This window comes from Catharus ustulatus, chromosome 9 (assembly GCF_009819885.2).
Source record: "Catharus ustulatus isolate bCatUst1 chromosome 9, bCatUst1.pri.v2, whole genome shotgun sequence".
NCBI lineage: Eukaryota > Metazoa > Chordata > Aves > Passeriformes > Turdidae > Catharus > Catharus ustulatus.
In genome coordinates this window covers 18563953-18589184 of record NC_046229.1, presented here as the reverse complement: position 1 = coordinate 18589184, position 25232 = coordinate 18563953, and the positions used below count along the sequence as shown (strand labels likewise).

The 25232-nt window shown below is 38.3% G+C and overlaps 1 protein-coding gene across 6 annotated transcripts in view; it reads right to left on the bottom strand.

The window, feature by feature from the left end:
- Nucleotides 1–466: 466 nt before the first annotated feature.
- SLC44A3 (solute carrier family 44 member 3) overlaps nucleotides 467–25232 on the bottom strand; it is a 94198-nt gene continuing 69432 nt past the window's right edge. For all 6 annotated transcript variants that reach the window (XM_033066902.1, XM_033066901.1, XM_033066906.1 and 3 more), the window contains 7 exons: nucleotides 22077–22242; nucleotides 16469–16625; nucleotides 13956–14024; nucleotides 4492–4629; nucleotides 3794–4030; nucleotides 1922–2020; nucleotides 467–721 (listed from right to left, as the gene is read on the bottom strand). In XM_033066902.1, the coding sequence (XP_032922793.1) occupies nucleotides 716–721; nucleotides 1922–2020; nucleotides 3794–4030; nucleotides 4492–4629; nucleotides 13956–14024; nucleotides 16469–16625; nucleotides 22077–22242 (872 nt within the window). In that variant the 3' untranslated portion in view covers nucleotides 467–715. The remainder of the gene's footprint in view (nucleotides 722–1921; nucleotides 2021–3793; nucleotides 4031–4491; nucleotides 4630–13955; nucleotides 14025–16468; nucleotides 16626–22076; nucleotides 22243–25232) is intronic.

Sequence of the window (25232 nt, the reverse complement as noted above, 5' to 3'; positions counted from 1 at the left end):
CATGTCTGTCCTGTTACTTTATCTCTGTCATCTGCTACTTTTTCAAGCTCTAAATCCAGATGCAAATTTTTCTGCTTCATCTTTCTAATTGCAGAAAGAGGGAAGGAAGGACTATTCCATATCTACCCTTTGGAGAGGAGCTGGACAGTTTATGATACAAACTTGTAAAAACCATTCCCAAAAGAATATAATTAACAGAAAGACACCTACCTCATAACTGCTAATTATCTTGACTACAGAGAATTTGTATCAAGGGTAATTTCCATCAGTGAGCTCAGTCTGTTCCTTAATTGGCTGTTCAGATATGCAGAATAAATCAGGACACAGTCATCTCAGAGCGCCTCCTCTACAAATGTTTCTGCATTTACTGTTCTAGGGATGATTGGCACAGCATTCCCAGAGAAGCCTGAAAAAATGATGTTAGCTCCATAACCTTACTGACTTACTAATTTAGTCTGACAACATAGAAAATTTACAAAAGAGTGAGTTTATTATCAACTTTCAGACCATCATAACAAGTGTAGTAATAAAAATCAGATGTGATGACACACAAAATATTTTATTCACACGAACAGATTGTGTGTCATTTTGCCAGTGCAGAAGACACAACAGATTTAGGGAACTAATACTGTGTCCTGGGGAATTGGCAACCTTTACTGATATGACCATTTTGCTATTGCTGCTCTGCTTCCATGCTTCTTGGTGTACTTCACATTCAAGTCTACAGAGAGAGAAAAAAGGAGTCAAATAATGTGTAGGACTGTTTCGTGCACATTTTAATGTCATAAGAGTAAACTGGGAAAACAATTAAGGTTCTTTTGTATCTCAAATCCACAATCTTCTCACAGGGAATAACACCCACCCAGCCTCTCATTTCTGTGATTGGCAAAAAATTACTGAAGAATGCAATAACAGACCCAAACAATGAAAAAACTTAGTACAACTATCCCTCACTGGAGTAATAAACTGAAGGAGTGCTCTGCCTGTAGCAGAATGTCCACAGGATTGTGTGAGAGCTCGCTGGAGCCTGGTTCCTTTTGAAAGCAGATCAAGAAAACTCAGCAGTATCTGTTACACTTGTGTAAGTAGCTGTGACAGCAGAGGACTTGTAGCAGTGCCCAGCAAGCATGGGTGCCAGAGGAGCAGTTCCTGCAGAATCTTCCTCTTGCAGCCCCAGCTTGGCCCCCACAATGCTTGGGGAAAATCAGTCCTGATTCTGAACTTGCTGGGGCAGCTTCTCAGGTTGGGCAATTTGCAGTATTTTTTCAGACGTCAGTGAGTGAGTGTGTGTTGACTCTGAGGACTTTCCCAAGCTTGGGTGTGGGGAAACACTCCCTTATGGCACCTCAGGTTTGTTACCCCATCATAAAACAGAGTAAATAAATATATGTACTGATAAGGAAGGGAAAAAAAAAGAAAGGAAAATAAAAGAAAGAAAAGGAAAAGAAAAAAAAAAAAGAAAAAGAGAAAAGAAAAAATACTTTTTTCCTTCATCAAGTGGGTGAGGGGGAGAGGAAAGGCCTCTAAGCTCTAGTCTTAGAGGTCTGGAACTTCAGCAGTTCTGGCATGAAATTAAGCAGCCTACCACTCTTCCAACTTTGATACAGCAGGCACATGAAAGACTATCAGAATATGATTTATCCCCCACCCTCTTGGCACTGTCCAAACTTTCTCTTCTTCTACTGGGCCCAAAGCAGAATGTGAAGAAAAAAGAAAATAATTATTTCATCTATCCATTTTGTACTAGCAGAACTTTCCTGAGGAGGGAAAGCAATAGAAGAAGAAACAGGACACTGGATACAGCATGTTGGTTGCTGTGAGACATAAGGAGATACATGATAACCTCCATCCTTTCTTATTGGAACATAAAGGCAAACACATTAACTGGCAGGTAAATGCATATCCTATGCTCCTGTCTCACCATAGGCTGGAGCTCTGTCCCATCTTCATTATCCTGGAATGGTCTTGTGCTTCTGTGTTTTCGCCCGTCTGTTAACTTGTTACTCTGACTCACAAATGTCTACAAGCAAAATCCAGGGTGAGATCGTTTGTAAAAGGAAATAATTATGCTAATAAAAATACCTGGTAAAGGAAGATAATTAGCCCAGGGCTAAGAAACTGTAGCTGGTTCCTGGCTAGATGACACTGAGTGATACTGGGAGGGACTGCAGAGGCAGCAAAAGCGATGAATGCAACTGAGGAGCATGAATCAAAAATCTCTGTTACATCTCCTACTGCAGGAATGAGAATTCAGCTGTATGAAATCCCTCCCCCAGCTCTCCGCCCACTGCTGCATATTGTCCTGAGGGCCACAAAGCTTCTGTTCCACCCCCGGGATGTTTGTAACCTGATTGTAACACAGACAAGTCAAATGCCTTCATGTGTTGGGAAACTCCAAATTCTTGTCTGTGTTAGCAAACTTACTCTTGATCATACAATGAGGAGGAGTTTGGATGTGCTGCCCACAGTTTTTCCATAGAAGGGTACAGAGCCTGTCCTGCTTGGAAGACTCCTTGTCCCTGTGGGAAATCCTCTCCTCACCCACAGCTCTAGGGCATGGCTAATTACACAGAACTAAGACCAGAGTTAAAGAGAAACTACCACAAAGTTTGGAAGTGGAGAAAGGAGAGCCTCTGTTTCATGAAGGAAAATTGGCTTAAGAAGTATTTTAGAATTTGACAAAGCAGAGAGGGAAGAAGAGAGGTCAAGGCTTCAGAGTTTTCCATTCAATTCCATATTCCTAGCCAGGTGATGTGCTTAAGTACAATTCTGAACCAAGTCCAAAGAATATATATCTGCTCTAAAAGGGTTAAAACTATCTTTAGGCTGTCTTTTGTTGTGCTGTTGCTGTTGTCAACAAAATTCTATTAATATTACAGAAAGTCTAACAGCAGCATTAAAAAATAAATAAAAACCAAAACTCAGAAACAGTTCTGGCATTGTCCTGAAGAAATCCATCCAGGAGATTTGTGTCATATGAGTTACTCTGGCTGCTGGTTATTTGTTTTCATGGATCACTAAGATTTTCTCTGTTAGGCAGTTTGTGAAGGAAAAGACAAAAGAGTCAAAAATAGCACAAAAGGAAAATAAATATCTGCATCTTCAGATATTCTCTTAATTAGAAAGAGATTATATATATATTCAAAGGTTTCAGTTACAGCCTACATCACTATCAGCTAGGTACTTCAGGTAATACAATACAGTAATTACAAGGGTAAAGATACAGAACAACCTGTCCAGAGGCAGAAGAGTTTAATCAAGAGACAGAAGACAGTGTTTTGGCAAAAGAATCTGTAAAGGTATGAAGCAGAACAACTCAGATTGAAATTTGTTCAGAACTACAGCCTCTGTAGGATGTGGAATGGATCCCTGACCTGCTACTTATTGGTAAGTTTTTCTCATCAGTGTACAGTGTGTCACAAGAAATACAAGCATTAATCTTAGGGTACCTCATGGATTAATTTCTGTAGCTAGCTAATCTATTTATTTAAATATTTTAATTACCAACAATATATTGAAGATCTATCTAATTAGGCCTAAATAGTCAGGCATTACTTACAGAATATGATCTAAAAGGAGGCAGCAGGTCATAGCTAACACACAGGAGCCAGTGGGAGCCATTTACTTCAGTTTATAAATTAATGTACTTGCATCCCTGAGGACATCCTGTTCTAAGGTGTTGGAAAGGAAATAGCATAGGTTATGGGTTCAGATTACTAGGTCTTGGGGAAAGAAAAAGTACTTAAAAGCTTAGACTATCTCAGATATCTTTGCTGTAGTCAGTGGGGTTTACCAGCAGCTCCTGATCCACAAAGTATGGCTTCTCTGCAGTTCCATCGTTTGTTTCCATATCAATAGCAAAGCAAAGGAACAAGGCATCTGCTGTCACTTCAAACACAGACAGAAAGCTGTGGGACATTAGGTAGGCAAAAAATCCAACGAGCAACAGAGGAACTACCCAAGCTTGCAACTCCCGGTGGTAGTTAAAGGCCATCAATCCTCCAAAAACTGTAAAGCATACAACAAACACCTGTAAAGGGCAGTGAGAGAGAAGTGCTGCCTCATTAATCATGTAGAAATGTTTCTCATAAGAAAACCAATCCCCCCAAACCCTGAGGCAAGTACATTACAGACAGTATTTTAAGAGCACATCTCATCTGGAGTTGGCTAAGCAGTTTCCAGCATCACACAGTTGAGACACTTTGTGTTCAACTCCGTGTGTAAATACCATAGGGCAGAGGAAACCTTTTGCCATGTATTTACCAAAGGCTTGATGCAATTGGAACTGCCAGAGTGGCTCCAAGGACATTGCTATCATACAACTAAATAACTCTGCAAAGTTAAATTCCTCAAATATTTTTCTCTCTCAAGCTTATTTTATAGCATTCACAACACTGAATTTAAAGAGGAAAAGCTTTATTTACTTTAGGTATATGAAAACCTGATTTTTCACTTCATTTTTACAGAACAATTATTTTTATTTACTCTTACCTTTCCTAAAAATAGGAGAAAATCTCCAGAAAAGCTAATGGATGCAAGTTTAGCAGAATTCCTTGCCAAAATACAGACTGCGTCCTTTGCTGATGTACAAAAATTTGTCCCATTTAAGGCTGTAGTTGTGTATGCATGCTGAAATGACATAAGATAATAATGCAGTGAGAAAGAAAAGACTCATAATCTAGATTTTACTTCAGCAAAACACAAAGCCTTAAACTCTATTTGGAATTACTGACTTTATGAATATGAAGAGTTATTTTGCATAATATGGCAATTTTATTTTTAATTACTATCATAGCTATGTTTCTAAATTCAGAGAGTTTTTCTACACAATTTCCACCATTAGCAAATGCTACAACAGTGACTAAATAAATTCCTGAGGCCACATTTATCCCGTTTATTTTAAAACATCAAAGTTCTCTACCCCAAAATTTGGGAATTAATATGACACAATTACCAGAGAACACCTAAAGTCTCACTATCCAGACTTACTGGCTATCTATCAGCAACACTGCTGGCAAACTATGTAAGTGGAAAAATGAAATTATGTATTCACTGGGTCATTAAAGGTTGATGATAAAAAGCTTTTATACATGGCTCTTTCAAACACTTTAGTGAAATTCAAGCTTATGGTCATAGCCATTAAACAAACCTTTTTGTGAAGGATCCTGGACTAGACCAGTGACTGTAAGGTCATGTGCACAACCCCACACTGAACAACTGATAACTGGGGCACCCCCAGCTTTTCAATGTATTGAGAATTGTACATTATATCACTTTGTGGAAAATTGCCTGGACAGGTGGGGACGATTGAATATTTACATTCATGGATTTGATTATTTGCGCACTTACGCATAAATTAACATGTAAATCCCATTTACAGAACTCCTCAACAAGGTTTTGAAACTATGTCCGAAATATCAGCTAAGAAAAGCAGTTCTCACGATACATGAAACGTATTCTGGGCTTTACCAGAAATTCTTATGAGCAGTTTCCCTTTACTCACACTATTAGAAGGCAGATTATGCCACAAAAACTTCAGTCACATCTGATATGGTCAGTAAGTATCACAGTGTGCATGGGATTACTGTTCTGAAGGAATTTATAAACCCAAACATGTACGTGGTGCTTACATTGCTTTCTGATTCACCTGGAAGTGAAAAAATCTAGCCCATAAGGGGTTTGCTGAAAGTGAATTATACTGGCCTACTGAAAACCCCTCCTGTTCAAAAATCTGTTTTTTCTTAGTCACAATTCAAAATATAAAATAATTTCAGATATCTGAAGCAAAGAAAATTTATTTCTGTAGAGTTCAGTTTTACCTCTGAGCAATTTCTGTAGCACAGCAAAGGTATGACATTGTATGACGAGAAAGAAAGAGAGAAGAAAGAGAGGAAGGAAGAGAGGAAGGAGGGAAGGAAGGAAGGAAGGAAGGAAGGAAGGAAGGAAGGAAGGAAGGAAGGAAGGAAGGAAGGAAGGAAGGAAGGAAGGAATGAAGGAAGGAAGGAAGTAAGGAAGGAAGGAAGGAAGGAAGGAAGGAAGGAATGAAGGAAGGAAGGAAAACAAAGAAAGAGAAAAAGATTAAATGCAATCGGAGATCTTCTCACCTCTTTATTGTGAATATTATTTATATGAAAAACAGTTAGTTTTCCTCTGACAGTAAAGAAAAAAAACAGTGAAATTCTGTAAATACTGTACTTAAATATTAGCAAATACATCCATAGATGGAAAAAGTATAAATAAAGACCATGGATTTATTGCCTGCTTTATGAAAACATGAGAGACCCTAATGAACTCTACAGAAACCCAAAGAATATCTGCATAAAAATATGTTTAAACAAGTGAGTTCACTTCATTCCTAAATAGGAAAAAATGCTTTCTGTGCTAACTTTCATTTATCCTGATCTGTTCCCTTCCTGGCAGGATGCCGTCACAGCACTACATCCCAGGATGTGACAGCAGGAGAGCTGCCAGTGCCAGCCCTGCTGGCCCAGGGCACAAGCAGAGGGGAGATGCCCTCACATCCCACTCCCTCTGCCTTCCATCCATTGCTGTCACTGCATATTTCAGGCACGGACAGATGTCTCTTTAAAACGTATTGTGAGTTCAATTTGTTTCATCATTCCCATTAAACAGCCAGGGAACTGAGACACAAAGTAGAAAAGCATTTTCCAAGTTTGTTTTTGTCCCTCAAGAACTAAATTCACAGAGCAGATCTTGATCTGATGAGGTCAGTATAAATTTTGCCAATAAATTTAAATTAATTTAGAGATTCTGTATTCATTATAAATTGCAAAAAAATGTGTTTTAAAAATTAAATTAAATTTAAAAGAATGCTAAAAAAGCACATGTGCTTGTATAAACATTGTTTCCAAACTTAAAATAAATACCCATTTGTTTGCACTCTTGAAGTAGCCACTTTGGTATTCAAAGAATGTGCAATGAAAAGAATTTCTGATATTTATTAACTAGAATGGTTACCTTGGAAAGACTGAAAATGACCCTGAGACAGTGCACTACCTGAACAGGCATTGGTTGTGTTACAAACCAGCTGATAAAAAATGGCATTTATAGCAGTTACAACTTAAACAAATCATGCAAGTATTACTTAATGATAAATACTCAAGAAATAAAGGCAGCAAGGTAATAATTTAACATTCTAGAATGAATAAGAGAGAGACAGAAATTAATTATCTGCTGAAGGCTACAAAACTAGTCAGACATATGTGAAGCAAGAATATTACCAGCACAACTGGGAGACTTAGCCAGGTGATCTCTGCCTTTTAGGAAAAATAAATTTCTGAGAAAAAAAATATTGAAAGGTTTCTTGTTCAGCCTAGAATATTTTTCCATACACTTGCCTCACAATTCTTAAGTTTCTCATACAGACCCCATGCCCTGACCCCATCCAGCCACATAGAAATCTACATGTTCTCACTAACAAGACACATCAAACATTTAAGCTAGCATACATTTCCATGAAACTCAGCATTGCACAGAAATGAGCCCAAGTGATTCTTCATTCTTGCTCACCAAGAAACACCTAACACACACAAGCTATTACCTATATTTGTAAATAATTTTGGACTTTGGACTACAAAGCTTAGATACCCCATTAAGTTTAAAACTGCAGGTTATGTGCAATAATCCAAAGCCTTTCAAATTGAAGATGGTTGTGAAGGCTAAGATGGTAGACCACCACCAGTTAAGAACCTGCTAACGTTTAAAACCAGGTTATTTAAATATGTGTTTCTACAGAATATATTTTTCCATGCACAAAAGCTTTAGTGGACTTGAAAATGTTTGAGAGAAGGGCAGCGGGAATGATCCCAAAGGTATGGAATGTCTTCTGTCTGGGGAACGCGAGGCTCTTCTGTCTGGAAAAGACATGACTGAAGGAGGATGCAGTAAGAAGGCTGCCGACTCATGAGAAATGCAGAGAGGCTGTGTAGGGTTAGATGGCTCACTGCTCCTTCCAGAAGAAAGATCAGGCAGGGGCAGGACAGGATGAAGTAGTAGGAGCCAAATTTGAAAACAGATGGTATTTCTTCTCACCATAAATCTGTAAACTGTAAACTGCTGGACAAAGGATGCTTTAGTTGCTAGAAGTTCACATGAGCTCAACAGAAATGGGGAAATTCAGGGAAAAGGAATCTTCTGAGAGTTATTAAACAAGGAAAACACACAGCTCAAGGAGTCTCTAGGTTGAAAACAGATTCAGAAACTGCACAGAGGCAGGGAAATACCCTTTTGTTCTACCTTAGCCTTTACTCAGTCACTGCTGAAGATGGGATACTGATCTAGAAAGAGATTCAGTCTGATTCTTATATACACATTATAGCTGTTATATTTTAATCTTTACCTGATGAATTGATCTTTTACAGTGGTAGTCTCTGCTCTGGCAACAAGCAAGTAATGATAGCATTGATAGCATAGGGTTGGTCAGAAAGCATGGGACACTGTGGGTTGGGATCAGCATTTAATCCTTCCAAATCGATCTTGTATCACCACCTCTCTGAAGAACACAAGCCTCTTCTGGCTTGGGGCCTGGGAACTACACTGACTTCTCAGTGTCAGGATGAATAAACAGGGAATGTGAATGTTTACATATTTCCAAATACCACAGTAAGCAAAAAAAAAAAGCCTATTTAAAGAATATATCTTTCTGTGCCTCACAACACAGAATGTCAAAGGTCTTGGAAAAAGTGACCTGGTAGTTTCATGAGAAAGGCGCTGTGGCTCAGATCCAGGCTGTAAGTTCCTCAATTGTTGAGAATAATTGCTACTTTGTGTAACAGCTGAATTCAGTCCTCCATTCTAGGGCTTGCTTTCATAAAATGAGCTTTGGGAAAATTGCCATAGCAACAGAATCTTCTTAAAAAGGAAGAAGGAGACATGTTGGTCTCTCATCCCAGTTCAGCTTTTTCTTCTCTGCTGGTGTTTTCAGCCTGATCTGATCTTACTGCTGCCAACTCTCTTGTGGGCTGCCCTGGTCAGCTACCCCCAGTGCAGTGCAGCTCAGGCTGGACTTTAAAGTGTCTTAGCCTGCATGTGTCACTGATGCCAGTGGAAACCCCTCAGAAAACAAAATGCAGTGGTAGCAAGAGGCGATGAGTGTGGATGCTGTGCAGCAGTTATTGGTCTGGTGAGACAGTTGTATCATGACTCTCAGATGGTGGGAAATGAGAGCAAGATGGGCCTTGTGAGGCCCCCCTGAAGAGATGAAGACATACAAGACTGGAAGGGACTTTCAGCCACTCCAGTGCCTATTTCAGACTAGCATATTATGCAAATCTGCTCTTAAGTGGAAAACCCCCACTTTAAATCTCGTAGGACTTCCCCTCTCCCAGGCCTTACATTTGGAGCTGTTCCAGACAGTTATCCCACTGGTCCTTAGGAACCTTCTTCCAACTTCCAGACAACATTTATTCATGAACAATTTACATCTACTCATTCTTCTGCTGGTCTTGTCTGGCTTTTACTCCTCCCTGCTGTCTCGTAGATGGCTGAGGGCTTGCTCTTATCCTTCATTTGTCACAGGATATTCCAGTCCCCCCAGTGAGATAAGCATGAGCACATAACCAGAAACTTTTACAATGGCATTTATTCCCTCTTTCCAATGCAAGTGTTTAATCTCATAGCTTCCAGGACTGACTCTGTGCTTTCTGCAGCGTTGTTTAAAAAGGCTATTTTCCTGTGGTTCCATGGAGAATATTCTCCTCCTTCACTTCTAATCAATAACCTCACAGCTAACACAGAAATGGTTATTTTTTGTTCCCAGGCTAATTACTATCTGTAAGAAACCTTCAATAGCCTCCCAAATTTTCCCAAGCAGTCCTAAAAGCACAACTTTCATTTATTTCCATTCCACCTTGTATTTTCAGTCTGGACTTACTGGAGAAAATATTCAAGTTTCCTTGCTTCCTACTCCCTGTGTCATCTACTCCCTCCATGGCTGTCATGCAGTGGGTAGGACCAACACAACTTTCTCCTCGGAGGGTAGTCGGGTGTCCTCTCCTGCTGCATTGCAGTGTTACATGTGGGCTCCTTTTCCATGACAGGGTTGGATCAAAAAGATCCTGCTTTATGTGCCCATTGCGTCATGATTACATCATTACTGGGGTTGCTTTCAGTGCTTCTGCACTTAGTGAGAAAATGTTCTTATTTGGGATTTCTGAAATAAATCAAACTGAAGATTTCCAGAGTTGTTAATAAATTTCTCTGCTTAAAAGCACAGAATTACCAGTCACTTGCTTAATTGCCTTTTATTTTATCTCTCTCTTTGTTCCCCTTTTATTTCTTCTTAACGAGATAAGGAAGGAGAGAAAGGTATCAAAGCAAGAATTAGTCAGCTTTGTTAAATTCTATTTCCTACATGGTTCATCCTACAGATCAAGTAAAGACCTAAGTAATTTTATTTCCCAAAACATAAAGTCTGTAAAGGGAAAATAAACATATTTAAAATATTATTTCACTGCAGAAGAACATTTTATCCTTGTATTTTCTAGAGGACTGAAAAATTAGCTCCATATCTAGCAGCAATATTGCCAGTAACATTAAAAGGCAGTATTGTTTTTGGGAGGAAAAAGAAGTACTTGATGGGGTGAGGCACAATGTGTTTGGCATGCAGAGAGCTGTGCTTTACAATAGCATGCATGAATTTTGGTTTTATCTCAGTGAATTCTCCACAAGGTATTTAACTGAAACCTCCCGATAGGCTTCCATACAAAGTTTAAGAGACAACTAACTGCCATGGATATGCAGCCATTAGACAGACTTGCTTTTAGTTTACTACACTATAAAATTGCTGTCTTTGAGTCTCATCAGGGAAGGGTCTCTGTCCCAGGAAATGGGGCTCACGCCCTGCTGAATTCACTGACAGCCCAGAAGGCTACACTGCAGCAATCATGCTGATGAACACAGAAACCATATCTGGCTCAACAGCCCCTTTAGAAACCCAGGTATACACCTTGGAGGGGTCACTTTGCCAACTGGCTGCAGATGGACCTAAAGCAGACACAGAAAAGCAAAACTATCCAGTTGTATTGTTTTTTAAAAAGCATTGCAACAAGGCTGTAAAGGGAGAACATGCGAGCACTTCGATGTATCTAAAGTTAAGACTGCCATTACAACTTAAGAAAGCAGGAGAGACATAGACCTTGTAATTCTCAAACCACATTAAAAACTAATATATTCTTTTTACAGAAGAAAAATTTCAATCTCCTAGATTTTACTTGAGATGACTGGGTATGTTTATCTGGAACATACTGAAACCATCAGTGCCAGATGAAAAATCTGTGGTAATTCTGACAAGTGCTGGCAAACAGAACTGTCAAGTAAGGATAGTGACTTTATATTCAGAAAGCACTTTTCAGCCACGGAACCCAGAGTGCTTTACAATTGTTGCTAATGGATTATACACACACATGAATCACTTTGCCCATGACTGAAGTGGAACAGCTTAAGGAGTGAACTGTTTAACAGCACATAGCAACACTACACCACAGTTTAGCACAGGATCCAGTTGCAAATCCAAAAGAAATTTAGGAAGGCTGAATGTAATTGTCCATACTGCAATCTGCACAGGACACTGGGCTTACATTACCCCTCCTCCAACAACCACCCCTGCAAATATGACAATTGCTAGTATCTAGCACAGCACTCTGTCATGATGGGAAGATGACAGCATAACTCTTTGGCTTGTTCCAGTTAACTTCCAGGAGAGCTCAACAAAACTTAACTGAGCCTGCAGGGAATGAGTCATTTCAGGGATGCATGCAACTATTAAAGTCAGTATTAAATCCCACATGCAGGATGGTACTACAGCCTGAAAAGTACTCTTAGATAACATATTAGAGCACTTGGTCGATCCTGCATGGGAAGAAAGAAGCTTGCATTCTATCACCATCACTTCCTCCAACACCTGTTTCTCATCTGCAAGTTCTCAGAGGGAAAACAAAGTACTCTGTTTAATCCTGATTAAACTTGTGAATGAAGGAACAGAAAGAATTTAAATTACTTAAGCAGTTTAACAAGTTGAAGAAAATGATGCAGAAGTGATTGGATCTTATTTTTTTTTTTAGAGCTTCAGTTAATTATATGCTTTTCATTATAATGAAAGTAAAACTAGAATAAAAAGCAAAAGAATAGTAAATAGCAAGGAATGCTAATGTACACAATGATCTTTGGACCAACTTTTACAACAGCTGTTCCACATTTTAGATTACAAAAAATCAAAATCCAAACTTAAAGAATACTTCTTTAAGAAAATGTTAGAAACATAGGTACAATTTTTTAACCCCTCCCTCCCAAGTCCTAGTCTCAGGTCCATGTTCAACAACTTTGGGAAATTTCTAGGTTGTTCCCAGCAGCTTCTACCAATCTCAGTAGGAGCTCTACTAGAAAGTAGCTCTAGTAGAGTTCAATACTTCTGTTAATCAATAAATACTTCAAAGCTGCTTAAAACTGCAAACGTTTTTCCTTCTTTTTTTCTTTTCTCTTTTACATTTAGCCACAGATTTTACAGAATCAAAGACTAAGACTTCCAATCATAGTAAAAAAAAAAATTCAAGAAATAGCCTTGAACAGATTAGTTAGAGAGAAAAAAAAATAGACCCATGAATTACTCTATGAGATGCAATAACCCAAGACCAAAGTTTAAATTTTATACAGATAAAAACTCTATTAAAATCTTGTAGCCTGTTCTTGCTTGTTTTCTTCTCTAACTGTTGCCCAAATTGCCCTGGATTTGGAACATGTGGACCACCATCACCTTTGCTAAAAAGATATTAAAAAAACAAAACAAAAGCGAACACTTTATTATGATCATTAGATTAAAAACCACAACTCATATAAAACCAGAAATTTGCCAACAATAGATTAGGAAACAGGAAATTTTTTTAAGGGAACAAGAGCTACAATACAGCCTTCTGAAACAAAAGGAAGAACATTACAGTAATTAATTCTTTTAACAAACACATAGCAGACAACAGCTGGAGAAAGTAAACACTGCAACGTTGGATATCTCTTTGAAAGGCAGGAAGCCAAGCCAAGGGAAAGGGTGACTACAAATGGAAAGCCTGGGGGTAAAACGAACTCTGGTATTCCTCACCAAGGCACTGACTATAAGACTTACCTAGAAAATGTAAACCTGGAAAATTAGGAGATTTCACTGCACAAGTATTTAATCTAAGGTGAACTTAACTGAAAACTTTCTCTTCATAACTGTCCAAAATTAAACATGATTTATGCACCTACTTAAGAGGAGAAGTCCTTTCAAAGGAGAATTGTCTTGTTTTACTTCACTACTACCCTCAGCAATGAGAACAAAGAACTCAGAAGTCAGAGAGTGGAATCAGTGAATATATGATTCCCTTTCACATTAAGATTAACGCAGTCCCCAGAGATAAAAACAAGGCAATGACAAAGACAGAAACTATTTACAATTATTTTTGTAAATCTGGAACACATTTGGAGAAAATAATTATGAAGGTAAAAAGAGGTGACAAGTATCTGTAAAACCACTGTATGTCAGAAATCATCCATTTCCAAAGAAAATATCTTTTAAACAAGACTGCTGTCATCATGGTTTGTATTTCCAGATTTACTGATATAATTCTTCTTTGCTTCCTCCCACCTGAACTCTGTTTCAGGAGTCTGTCTGGCACAACTCAACAGAATATTACCTACAGAAATAGCAAGTGGCCCTCTGAAAGGGCTGACTATCTCGAGCTGTATTAACAAGTTTTCTAAAATCTAGCACCTTGCATATTTGTAAATTCCCTGTTTCTTTGCACCAAGTTTCATCTACACTTGAAGGCTTTTTCGTTTGTTTAATTTAGGTGGCCAGCAGGAAACTTTGGCCTGCATGCACTGGCAGTGGCTTTTTAGCCATGCTAAAGTCAGGCACCAGCCATGGTATCCAGACTAGGCTGAGGGACAGAGATGACAGAGCATACCTGGTTAAAGCAACTTTTCTGGAAGCAAACCCAGCAGGAAGAGCGGTTGAACAGACGCTTTGCATTCCCCTGCAATAAAATGAAATTATTGGTCACTGGACACATAATTAGCCTCAAACAAAACCACCATTCTAAAAAAAACTTGCATTACAGGTGACTGACTCTATTTCTAATAAAGTTTTCACTTAGGCAGCAGATATTTCCATTAAGATTTTAGGAATTGTTTTTAATTCAGACTCATCAATATTAATCACTGAAGATCCGTGCATTTTTTTCTTTCTTCCTGTAGATGGAAGATTCTTCTCTGGAAAAGAAAATAAGTGCTGCAAGCAGCTTTTTGAGCTAACAGCTGCCTGGGGAGAAAACCAGGCAGGCAAAAAGCACTTAAAGAACTTCACAGTGATCAGGAAGCACAGAGACAGATTCTAAAGCTGATTATCAAAAACCTTTCACAGTTCTGAAATTATTGGTACCCTAATGAACAAAAATAAAAGAATGGGTAGAAGGGCTTATATGAACATATATGTGTTTTGACTCAGAGCATTACATTCATTTTTCAGGTCAGGAAGAAAAATCTTGTTCTACAATAGGCTAGTCAGACCATTAAGCTATATTAATTTCATAGCAAAAACTGAGCAGTAAAGCTTAATGTTTGCTCCATGCTCCCCCATCACATCATGAGCTCAGAACAGCTCATCACAGAGATGATGCAAGACAAGAACAAGACAACTTGGAATCCACAGTAGCCTTCCAAATTTCAGTGTCTGTTTTTCTCAACAAAATGAAATTCACTTCAGGGATACTTGGTCTTTTAAATCTTATTTTTCCAGAAATCAGAATGTTTTTATCTTGTTTTGGAAAGCAGAGATCTTCCAGTCACTATGGAAAACTCAAGTCCCAACTACTACTATTGTTCAAGCAGAAACCACAAACCTCCCAACTTTTTCCAAAAAGTTCATGAAAATATTCCAGGAATAACTTCTTCAAAATGGTGACTGTGCATGCAAATTTCTGACAGAGAATAATTTACTCTTGCTACATATTGCTGGAGAGATGATTTTACAAAAGCTATTCAATCTCAGTAAAGCCTGTTTGTTAGAAGTCTAGACCAAAAGTTTTCACCTACAATCTCCTCTCTGATTCTACTTGAAGACTGCTGTGTAGAAAACATCTGTAAATTTACCTGCAAGCTTGCAGGCCCCTGACTTCTCTGTTCATAGAGAACAGCAACATTTTTTGCAAGGGTGAGGAAGTCTGTGGAGCTCTACAAGAATGCAGTGTCACTTCTTCCTTTAGTCCCACTGCTCTGCCCCTCAGTGAAAGGGGCCATAGCCTGTCCTTTCTGCCATGTGAAGGAGCAAGGTTACTCTTGGGATCCTTCCAAGGACTGAGAACTGGCCGGAGCACTTTCTAGTCTCTTTAGCAGCAGTTACAGCTGTGGGTCATGTCACTGAATGCTTGGGAACTGGACCAAAAGGAGCCTGCAGCACAGTGCTGCAGACATAAATAATCTTTCTTTGCCAATTAAATCTGCAGTCATTCAGATTACAAAACCATGTAACAAGCAAGCCCACTTATCCTGCTTTCTCTAAAGGCAGAAAATATTCTAAGTCATCCCACCTGTACTGTCTTTACATAATGTTCTTAGTTAACACCACTCACCAATTTTATAACCAAAACTTTCATATGAAAGCAACATAAATCCAAACCACACCTTTCAAGTGTTTTGTTACAAGGGGTTTTTATTTAAGCATTCATAACCTATACCCAACACATGCCTCATAGGTATGATCAATGTAAATACCCTGTCATAACTATACACAACATTCTTCAAGGCCAATGTAAACCCTAGAGGAAAAGACCTAGATTTAAAACCTTTTCTTAAATTAGAGTTGTCCATTCCTAACAGTCCTCCCTCCTTGCAAAAGTGCCAAACTACCTGCAGTGACGCACTTATGGCAGAAAATTATAGATGTGGAGATGCATGAAAAGTAAAAAGAACATCTATGGTTTATGTATCTTAAAAGATGTGTCTTGGATACTACACAACTCCCAGGAACAGTTCTTATTCCATATATTCTTTCTATAAAAGCGTATTATGAGGCAGATGAAGTATTTTCTAGAACAGATCTTAAATCTAATAAGAGCATTCTTACTTTTGTTTCTTAAATACTTGTGATGCAAATTTTTTTAATAGAGCAGTCTGCCAATTTTTTTCTTTATCCTTCACAAAAACCTTTATATAAAAACACCAAATGAAGGTGAGTTTAGTCTTGGTACTTTCTGCTCTTAAAAAGATCAGACTTGAGAATAAAAGCAAAGCATTGACATCTGAGTTGGGAGAAATAAAGCTTTCCTACTGAAGAAAACATAATAAAATATGAAATCTATCTATTAATAATAGTAATAGCAATATCATCTACTTTTAGGCAAGAAATATATTCATCACTTCTTTGCCCCTGATCTCATCTTTAAACTACTGTTTTTATAGTGTGACAGAAGTATTTACCTACCTTGTGGTTTAGGATATTGTAAAGGTACAAGAGAACAATCCTTGGTATTCTCAGTATTGTGATAAGAAATGAACCTTTTATAGCAGTTCCTAGATGGTAGCAGAAAAGAACTGATATAGAAGACAGGACTGGGTGAGGTGGTGGGTTATTTTTATTTCTAGAAAGAAAAACAAACAATTATAAAAATGGTTTAGCAACTTATTTAAGAAAATAAGTATTCTGTATTTTTGGAAATTTTAAGAATTAAGCTGTTATCTCCTTTCCTAATTGAACCACTCCAGTTTTTCTACTGACTTCACTTGAATGTTCACTTTAGTCTGAAAAAACCAGCCAAATTTAAAACTTCTGTTTTAGTTTAATTCTTAAGCAATTATTGTTTTCTGGAATGGAAAAATACCTAGGGAAAAAACTACAATGGAAAATAGGAGAGATGAAAAATATCTGAAAACACTCCTTGAATACCTCTCTCCAGTTTCTGTCACTTCTCTTATTCTCTGCGATCTTTTATTTGACTCTTGGTTCTGCAAGATTTTAGTCTTAGGAAATTAATCCACTGTTTCTTCTTTAGTGGTAAAACTAGAACTAGAAAATAGAATCACAAGTTTCTCATTCTCTCACATAAAATTGAGAGCTACAAACTACTTTTACAATTGCAATTTGACCAAATTTGTTTTTAAATTTTGTTAAAATTATTAACACTTTTTTTCCTCACAGAGCAGGCTTTCTTTTAAAATGGAATGCATCAAAAAAGGAATATCATACTATATGTTTAGGATTATAATCGGAACTAAAAATCTGTAGTTCTAGTGCACACTAACCTGTATTGTTTTGGAAAATAATGCCTCTGCCAAAATCAGAAAGCTAAGACAAAAAAATGACCTAAATACAAGTTTTATTATTTTGCTTCCTTTATAAAGGTCAGTTTAATGTCAGTCATTTATAGACAGTAATATGACACAGGTCTCAAGAATTTATATAAACCTCAGGAAATCAACTTAATGACACTCCCTTGCTCCTTGTCAAATGCTGAAAAAAAAACCCAACTAGATTAACACTCTGAGTACCTTTAAAATGTTTCATAGGATCACAAAAAAACCCATACTGATCAGAAGTCATAATTAGACCTTCCATAAAGCAACTCTTGAGCAACTGCCCAGCCCTGAAATATTTAGTTAGGCAACAGAACCAGCAGCAGTTTGACTAAGTAGCTACATAAAGATCAGACCTAAGGCCACAAATAAGAAGCTCTGTTTTCAGAACTGATTTCATCAATACCTCTGTTAACTTAAAAAATCAGTACTTTGCACAATAAATAAATAAATAAATAAATAAATAAAATACCAATAAGAGAGTGACTGGTTTGGGCTAAGAAGTGCTAAAAATATACTTCTATTAAATCCTCACTTCAGCAAGGATTTAAACCATACACACTATATTCAAGAGAGGGATTACAGTTCTGCAAGAATCCTGAAAGTACCACTGCAGTTCATTCAAAACACAGAAAACTTTGCAGTGGAGAAGTGGTATTTAAGTATGTGAATATACCACATTATTTGAAATAGGAAATCCCAGCAAAACAGTTGCTACATTTATTATTTTTGTCTTAAAACCAGGAGAACAGCTTGGGGGATAGTGGAATTTTGTAGTGAATAAGGAAGTTTGGGGTTTTTTAGAGTCATCAGGTTTCTGTGTTAGAAACACATGCATTGTAGTGTGGATGAATTATTCTATTCATATTGAGCCATTGCTTTTTTCTCCCCGAAACCTATCCTTATATATGACAATGTCTGATCTCAGAATATATATTACTAACTTTCAGCAAGTTAAAGGTCAACTAGTGATGAGAAACACAGAAAGGAGAAAGTTTATTCATGTGTTAATAATGTACTTCTTACTGAAGAGAAAAATGAAGAAGAGTTTTGGTATTTTTAACATGACTAAACAATGTGTAGGAATGTCAGAAATTAAAACTTAGTTTAGATAAATTTTTACATATTTGGATGTTTTTCCACGTCCTTTTTCTAGCAAAAGAATCAGCACAAGAACAGGGTCTGACAAGGATATTGCTTTGCCTCCAAACAAATAAGAAAAAGAACAGCTTTTCCTTGCAATTTTGGTTCAGAGTAGGAAAAAGGAAAGAGGCTAAAGAGAGGAAAAGGTGATGGTATGACAGCAAACAAGCTCAAGATAGGCTCAATAATCGACCTACTCCCATTGCTCTCAAGGCTGAAGTTTCACCAACCTCTGTGCATTATATGGCTGCAATCCTGAAGTGACTTTAACACAAGCATGCAGTCATTATGCAGTGCATTCTGTGCACGTGAACTCTACTGCATGTGCACAAGGCATCAGGGAAATCTGGGAATCTGCCTGATTAGTTATAAGGCTGAATAGAGCCACAGCTTCCTGTTCCTCTTCGGTATTTTTGTTTTACGTTATCATGTTACATACAACACTACTACTCCAAACTCTTGTGGACCTGTATTCAATACCACATTATCCTTTAAGAATTTTATTTCTTCACTACTATCAATTGCCTTCATTTACTTGTGAGTTCTGTGACACTCAGTATTTTTTTTTTAACACTAAGTTGCTTGAATCAAATGATCACACATGTATCTTTCATTCTAAAACCACTTTTGTGAGAAGAAAAAAACATCATCTTGACACACACAACAGACATAGACATTTGAATGGGAGAAAAGGGTGTTTCTTCATTTTAAGTCCTCTTCTCTTAAGAGCTATGCTTACAGTTTTCTTTACAAATCACAAGATTTGTAATAGAACAGACATTATGAAACTAACAAAGACCACACAGGCTGTACTTCCAACTGCCCTTTTACCTTATCTCAAAGCCACGTGGGACAGATCTGACTACATATATGCTGGTGGCTTTTTTAGGTCAATTACATAAGTAGGGCAAAGGATGTCCATAAATATTGCAGATACATTTGAAGAGGAGCCTTTTAAAGTTTGTTCTAGTTAATCTCTCAATGACTTTGGTGCACATCCATGAAATTTCATTTTTGACTTACTGGGAGATATGCGTATTTCACTTCTCTTGGAAATTGTGGTACTGAATACCTTAGTCAGGTAGATAATCCCAATCCTTAATTTCAAATCTGTGCAGTGATATATGTGCACTGGAGCTACTAAAAAAGCTCAGACGTGGACAGGACAGTGATGCCTGTCACATGGATCAAGTTGCCATGTCACGTTCCTTTACTCCCAGAGGGGGAAAGGCTCATCTCCCTGTAAAGGTAAATAGATGCTTAACACCTAAGCACATCAAGGTGAGAATAAACCCTCACATAAAACAGCAATTGTAACAAAGAAGTTTTTTTAAAAGACCAAGCCCTTTTCACAAGCTGTAAAATGCAATCATTAAGGAAAAAAATTCTATTTTTATTAAATCAATGAAATCTTTTGTGTATTCATGTTTCATCTACAAAAGAAGGCAAAATCCATTTTCAGTCGTGGTATTACAGGCCAAATGCATGTAACCTGTAAAGCTAATCCGGGTAAAGTGATCCCCTGCCCACCCCATTTGCAAGTGAGCTGTGGTTGCTGGCAGTGCAGCGCACTGCTGAGCGTGCTGTGGAAGGAGGTTTCCGCATGGGAAGGCTGTGCCATTTCCTCGGAGCACTTACAGAGCAAGAAGAAAGCCTGTCTGTAAGATCCCATAAACAAACCCTTGTGACGTGCCTTGATGATGCTGCCCCAGGGAATACATTAAAAACACACAGCAGACAAGCTCAGAGTTGCTGGAACAGCTCGAGATAACCCTTGCCCTTGCTGGTGTGGTTGCTCCTGCAGCTAACCACCCACCCTCTCCTCATTCCTGCACTCCTCTGCATCTCTGTTGGTCTGTGCTGACAGCCTGAAGGCCAGGACAAGGAATTACCACCACAGAAAAGTTGCATTTCCCCTTGCAAACACAACTCTCAACACAGCACAGGTCACTGGCAAGCAAGAGGATAGCTCAATGGTACAAAATGATAGTACAAAATGATACCAATACAACTGGGAGCAGGAACCTCCTGTACTTGGCAGCCAGTTCCTGCAGCAGTAAAAAATAGCTGGAAAGCGGAAGGACCTAGCAGAGCAGTAAATGTCATTACAGCACTTTCCACAGGTGCTTCCCTGCTCTGCATGAACAAGATATGGACAGTGCCTTTGCCTTGGAGACTTATGTGGTGTATTGCACCAAAAAGCACTGCAGCACACAGCCCAGGAATTCAGCAGAACTACTTTACTTTTGTGTGCTGTCTCAATTTAAATGAACCTTCAGTGCCTCAGCATTCAGCTCCTAAAACTGAGGTACATCGGGGTGTTCACAAGAAAAAGCAGCTCACTATCCACAGCAGCACAGCCGTGGGAGTTCCAGAGCTTCAGTAGGAAAAAAAGAGGTGACATCAGAAAGGAGAGTTCCTCCCTTTTTGGGTCCCATTATAGCATGTAAAATAGAAGGGTGAGACTATGTCACTCTTTCAAAAATATTTCAACTTTAAAAAAAGCAACATTTTAGGTTTTATTTGCTCTTACCTAAGCACCAGTTCAGCGGCACAGCTGTTGGATAGTTAATCCTCGCAGGGACACACTCCTGAGACACATGTAAACCTTGTCCTGCCTTGGCTTTTTGGATGGGATAATAAAACACTGCTTAAACCAGGAGTGGGCACTTGCTCTTCCTAGATCTTCCAGCCTTGCTGCTTTGGCTCCATCGGCTGCTGCAGGAAAACCCTATGGAGCAGTCCCACATGCAGAGCCTGGGCAGTGTCTCTGGGCAGTGGGGAACACACCATTAGGAGACCTTGCAGCAGCAGCCTCTTGATCAGTGTCTAAAACACTCAAGGATACATTCTGGAGACCATCCACAGAACCCTGCTCCCTAAGTTTCAGAGAAGGCCAAAGCCATCCTTCCCAGCAGCCCAGGCCACATGGTCCTGGGCAGACATCACCAGTGCTCCATTTAAATCTTCCCCTGAACAAACTGCATAAGCCCAATTTAATTTCATTTTACTTTTCCTCATTTCCTCCACATTTATATTCCAGGGTATATAATATTCAAAGAAGTTTGTTCACACATGTTTAAACACTTCACAGTGCGTTAAAGCATTTATAGTTAACTGAAAATATCTACACAGAATGAAAAAACAGTATTAGACCAGCAGTTATGCAGGCAGAACAAATGGGAACCCGGAGCAGGGATGAACACTTAAAAAGAGGTCCAACAGTCCCTGAAAACATGAAATTACCAAGGAACAATATATTGCTTCTCATTTGGAGCTAATGCAGCCTCCTGGCAAAGGGTGCAATGCAGCCTATGCCGTCTGAATGGTAATTCCTCCAGAGTCGACAGAGCTCTAACAGCTTGTATCAAGGTCCAGTTTGGCCCAGCAGCTTCAGCAGGGCTAAGTCACATTAATATCCTGCACATTGTAAAATCTCACCTAAGATCTTGCAACAAGCAACATTGTTCTATAGTAAATTGGATTACAGATACTGACATAAATTGAAGTCTAATTGAGACTATTTTTCCTAGAAAATGATTGAAAGTAAATGCTGAAATATCCCCAAAACTCTCAAGGGGCAATTCTGCACTCACCTGTTGAAATAACAAGTAACCACTGCCCCAGCAATCACCATTTGCTGACAGGCGAGAATGAATTCACTGGTCCAGATAAGGCCAACAAAATGATACCAAGCCATGTAGCAAATTCCAGACAGAGCTCTGTATTCTACTTGTCCTCCCGAAGTGGAGTGTGCAGTACCTGAAGTTGGGATTACATCATTGTGTTATTATAACGTGCCATACAAGGGGGGAAAGGGGAAGGGGGCACAGGGACAAAGAAGTGGACTGTAAGTGCTTCTGTGCATGTTCTAACTTCTCTTCAGTAAAGTCACCAAAAAAAAATATTGATGCTATTTAATTCTGTCCATTCTAACAAAGTTAGAGAAACAACATTTTATAATTCAATTTGGATTTGAAAAATAAAATCTCATGGAAAGCAAAAGATTGTGTTTAAATTGGGATGGAGACACAATACCAATAAAGGAAAAAGGAAAGCTACATATTAGTAAAGATATCTGAGAAGACATTACTCAAGACTTGAGTAATCAAATAGTTCAGAAGTCAAGGAAATCCTATTTTTCATTATTCAAATTTGAAATAAACTCATAGTTATGAAAAGCAGAAGATAAAGACTGAGAAAAATATTAAGGATACATAACGTGCTGTTGCAGGAAAACAAAACATATTTTAATTGCTATTACTAATCAGAACCATTAGTTTTCTGTTCCCTAGGCTTTGCAAACTTCGTGTGAAACACATAAATATAGGTTCTGTGGGGGCAAAGAAGAGCAGATATGTGTATGGTAGTACATGTTCCAATGTTACTACTGTATCTAGGAACATGGATGAATTAACTTATTCAAGCTAAAAACATTCCTTCCACTTCTGTTACTAACAAAGGATTTATTTCGTATTCATAAATGGCTTTTCACAAAAGGTGGGGGCAACTTTCTCTGTGCAATCCTATTTGTGGCACTTGACTCTGAAGGCTAGTCAGGGGATAATGGCATTAGGACCATTTGGTCCTAGTAAAAGGTCTCTAGATTGCTAACATGCTTTTTTAAAAATTTTATTTTTTTTTTTTTATTTTGCCAAGCCTTTAGTCTATTAACCTTGAAGAGAAATATGTTCACCAAATAAAACAATCTCTGGAGGTGAGCAGTTTCTTATTCCAACTCCATGAAAGAAATAACAAAGTGAGACAGAATTGGCTATTACTGCTCAAACAGCAATATAACTTAGGCTTTAATATTTCATGTATTCATTTGGTGGACTTAGCAGTGTTAGGTTTACAGCTGGACTTGATGATCTTAAAGATTTTTCCAAGTTAAATGATTCTATGACTCTATGTTCTCCTACAGGACAACACACCACCTTCAAGTTCAAAACTACCACATATACAAAGCTATCTAGGAAATGGTTTCTTTCTGGCTGTTTTTCTACAGCCACAGACTTCTTACTCAAGAATAACTAAAAGTAGAAACAGTAAAGATTTGTTTCAGCAATACCATCAAGTTTAGACAAGCCTTTTTTTTAAGCTTTCAGAAGGTCTTTTTCTCTGTAAATTAAGCAAAATATCCATCTGCCCCATAGTAGCACTGCAATATTATTTTAAAGTGCTTTGAAAAAAATGCTACATGGGTACATAAATACAGACATATGTTCTAGATATTTTCTTTTCTGAGAGGTTAACAATATTGGCTGAACAGGAAAGCTCTCTCTGGTGCTATATGGTTGGTCATTAATAGAAATACTGCTGTGCTTCCAATATATTCTAACGAATTTTAAGTCTGTGAAGTGCAGCTTTTTTGATGGTTTGAAAAAGCTACTATTGAGATATCTTCTTACAAACTCTCCTTCATTCCTACCCATCCTGTGTCTCCCTGGTTTTAAGTTTGCATAAGTTAGGGTTTTTTAAGGGGAGTTTTTGAGGATATAATCTTTTACTTAAGCCATTAAAATAAATGAGGCACAATATAATTCTGAATTCAAGGCATTTTTCATTTCCCACATTTCTTCTAGAGGCTCTAGACTGCCATTTCCTGCAGCACACACAACTAGCCAAATAGGCTCATTATCCACAGCCTACAGTCCTCACTAAGGGAACTTAGGCGAAGAAGATGTCAGTGAGATACAAGGTGTCCAACCTCTCCATTCTCAAGCAAAGACATTATGCCATTTAGTAGCAGAATTAAGGACATTTTCCACCATACAATCCACCTGAACACTTCTTTTTCCAAAACAGGTCTTTGTTTCTGTTGTGTTGTCATGAAGACTGATACATGTACAAGCTAACTCTGTTTGCTTTTTACCAGCCAACTGAAATAACCACCTTCAGTAACAACAGCAGTGGCTTTGTCTTTCCTGGCCAGCCTTATACTTGTACATGTGCACAGTGCTGTGCTCAGCTGCACAGAAATCAGGCAGAGCCACCTGTGAGCTCACCTTTGATCACTTCACTGGTCAGGTATGGTAAACTAGTTTTGTTACTTCACAAAAATCTATATAACAATATAAACATCTCTGTCTGATTCCCTGTCTTCTGGGCCTACCAGACATGCATAATTTTGTCAACAGAACTACATGCAAGGCTTTTTCTATAGCAGTATCTCAGATAAATTTAAAAGCTATCCTAAATAACCTGTTGAGAAAATGCCATTTTCCTTATCACTGTACTATGATCTATCTGTTCATACCAACTAAACTTTTTCAACAAAGCCCTGAAATGCAGTTTAATCTGTCATCAGAATATTTTTCTCCAACTATGCAATCATGAATCTTCCCAGTGTACCATACACTCTTAGTGATAACATTAACAACTCAGTAAAGAACTGAAGTCCCTACATCTGAACCACCAAATCTGGAAGCCTTTAATCAGTACAAGGGTTGATCTGCTGCCAATACTTCAAAAGAAGCGATGTTAACAATGTGAACAGGCACAAGTGCTTGCAGCAGAGCCCAGGAGAATGTCTCTGTGGGACTCAGCCCAGTGCTGCTCTGGCAGCCAGCACAGCAGTGCACTGCGGCACCAGAGCTGGGTGTGTGCAGTACCTTCAGCTACATTTTGGGACTGCCACACAGATGTCCTTACTCGGCAGCTGCTGCTTCTGAGAGGTTTTGCTGATGCCTGCAGCAACAGGCGATTGTAAGAGACAAAAATTCTTGGGAAGTCTAGTCCAGCAATTTCCT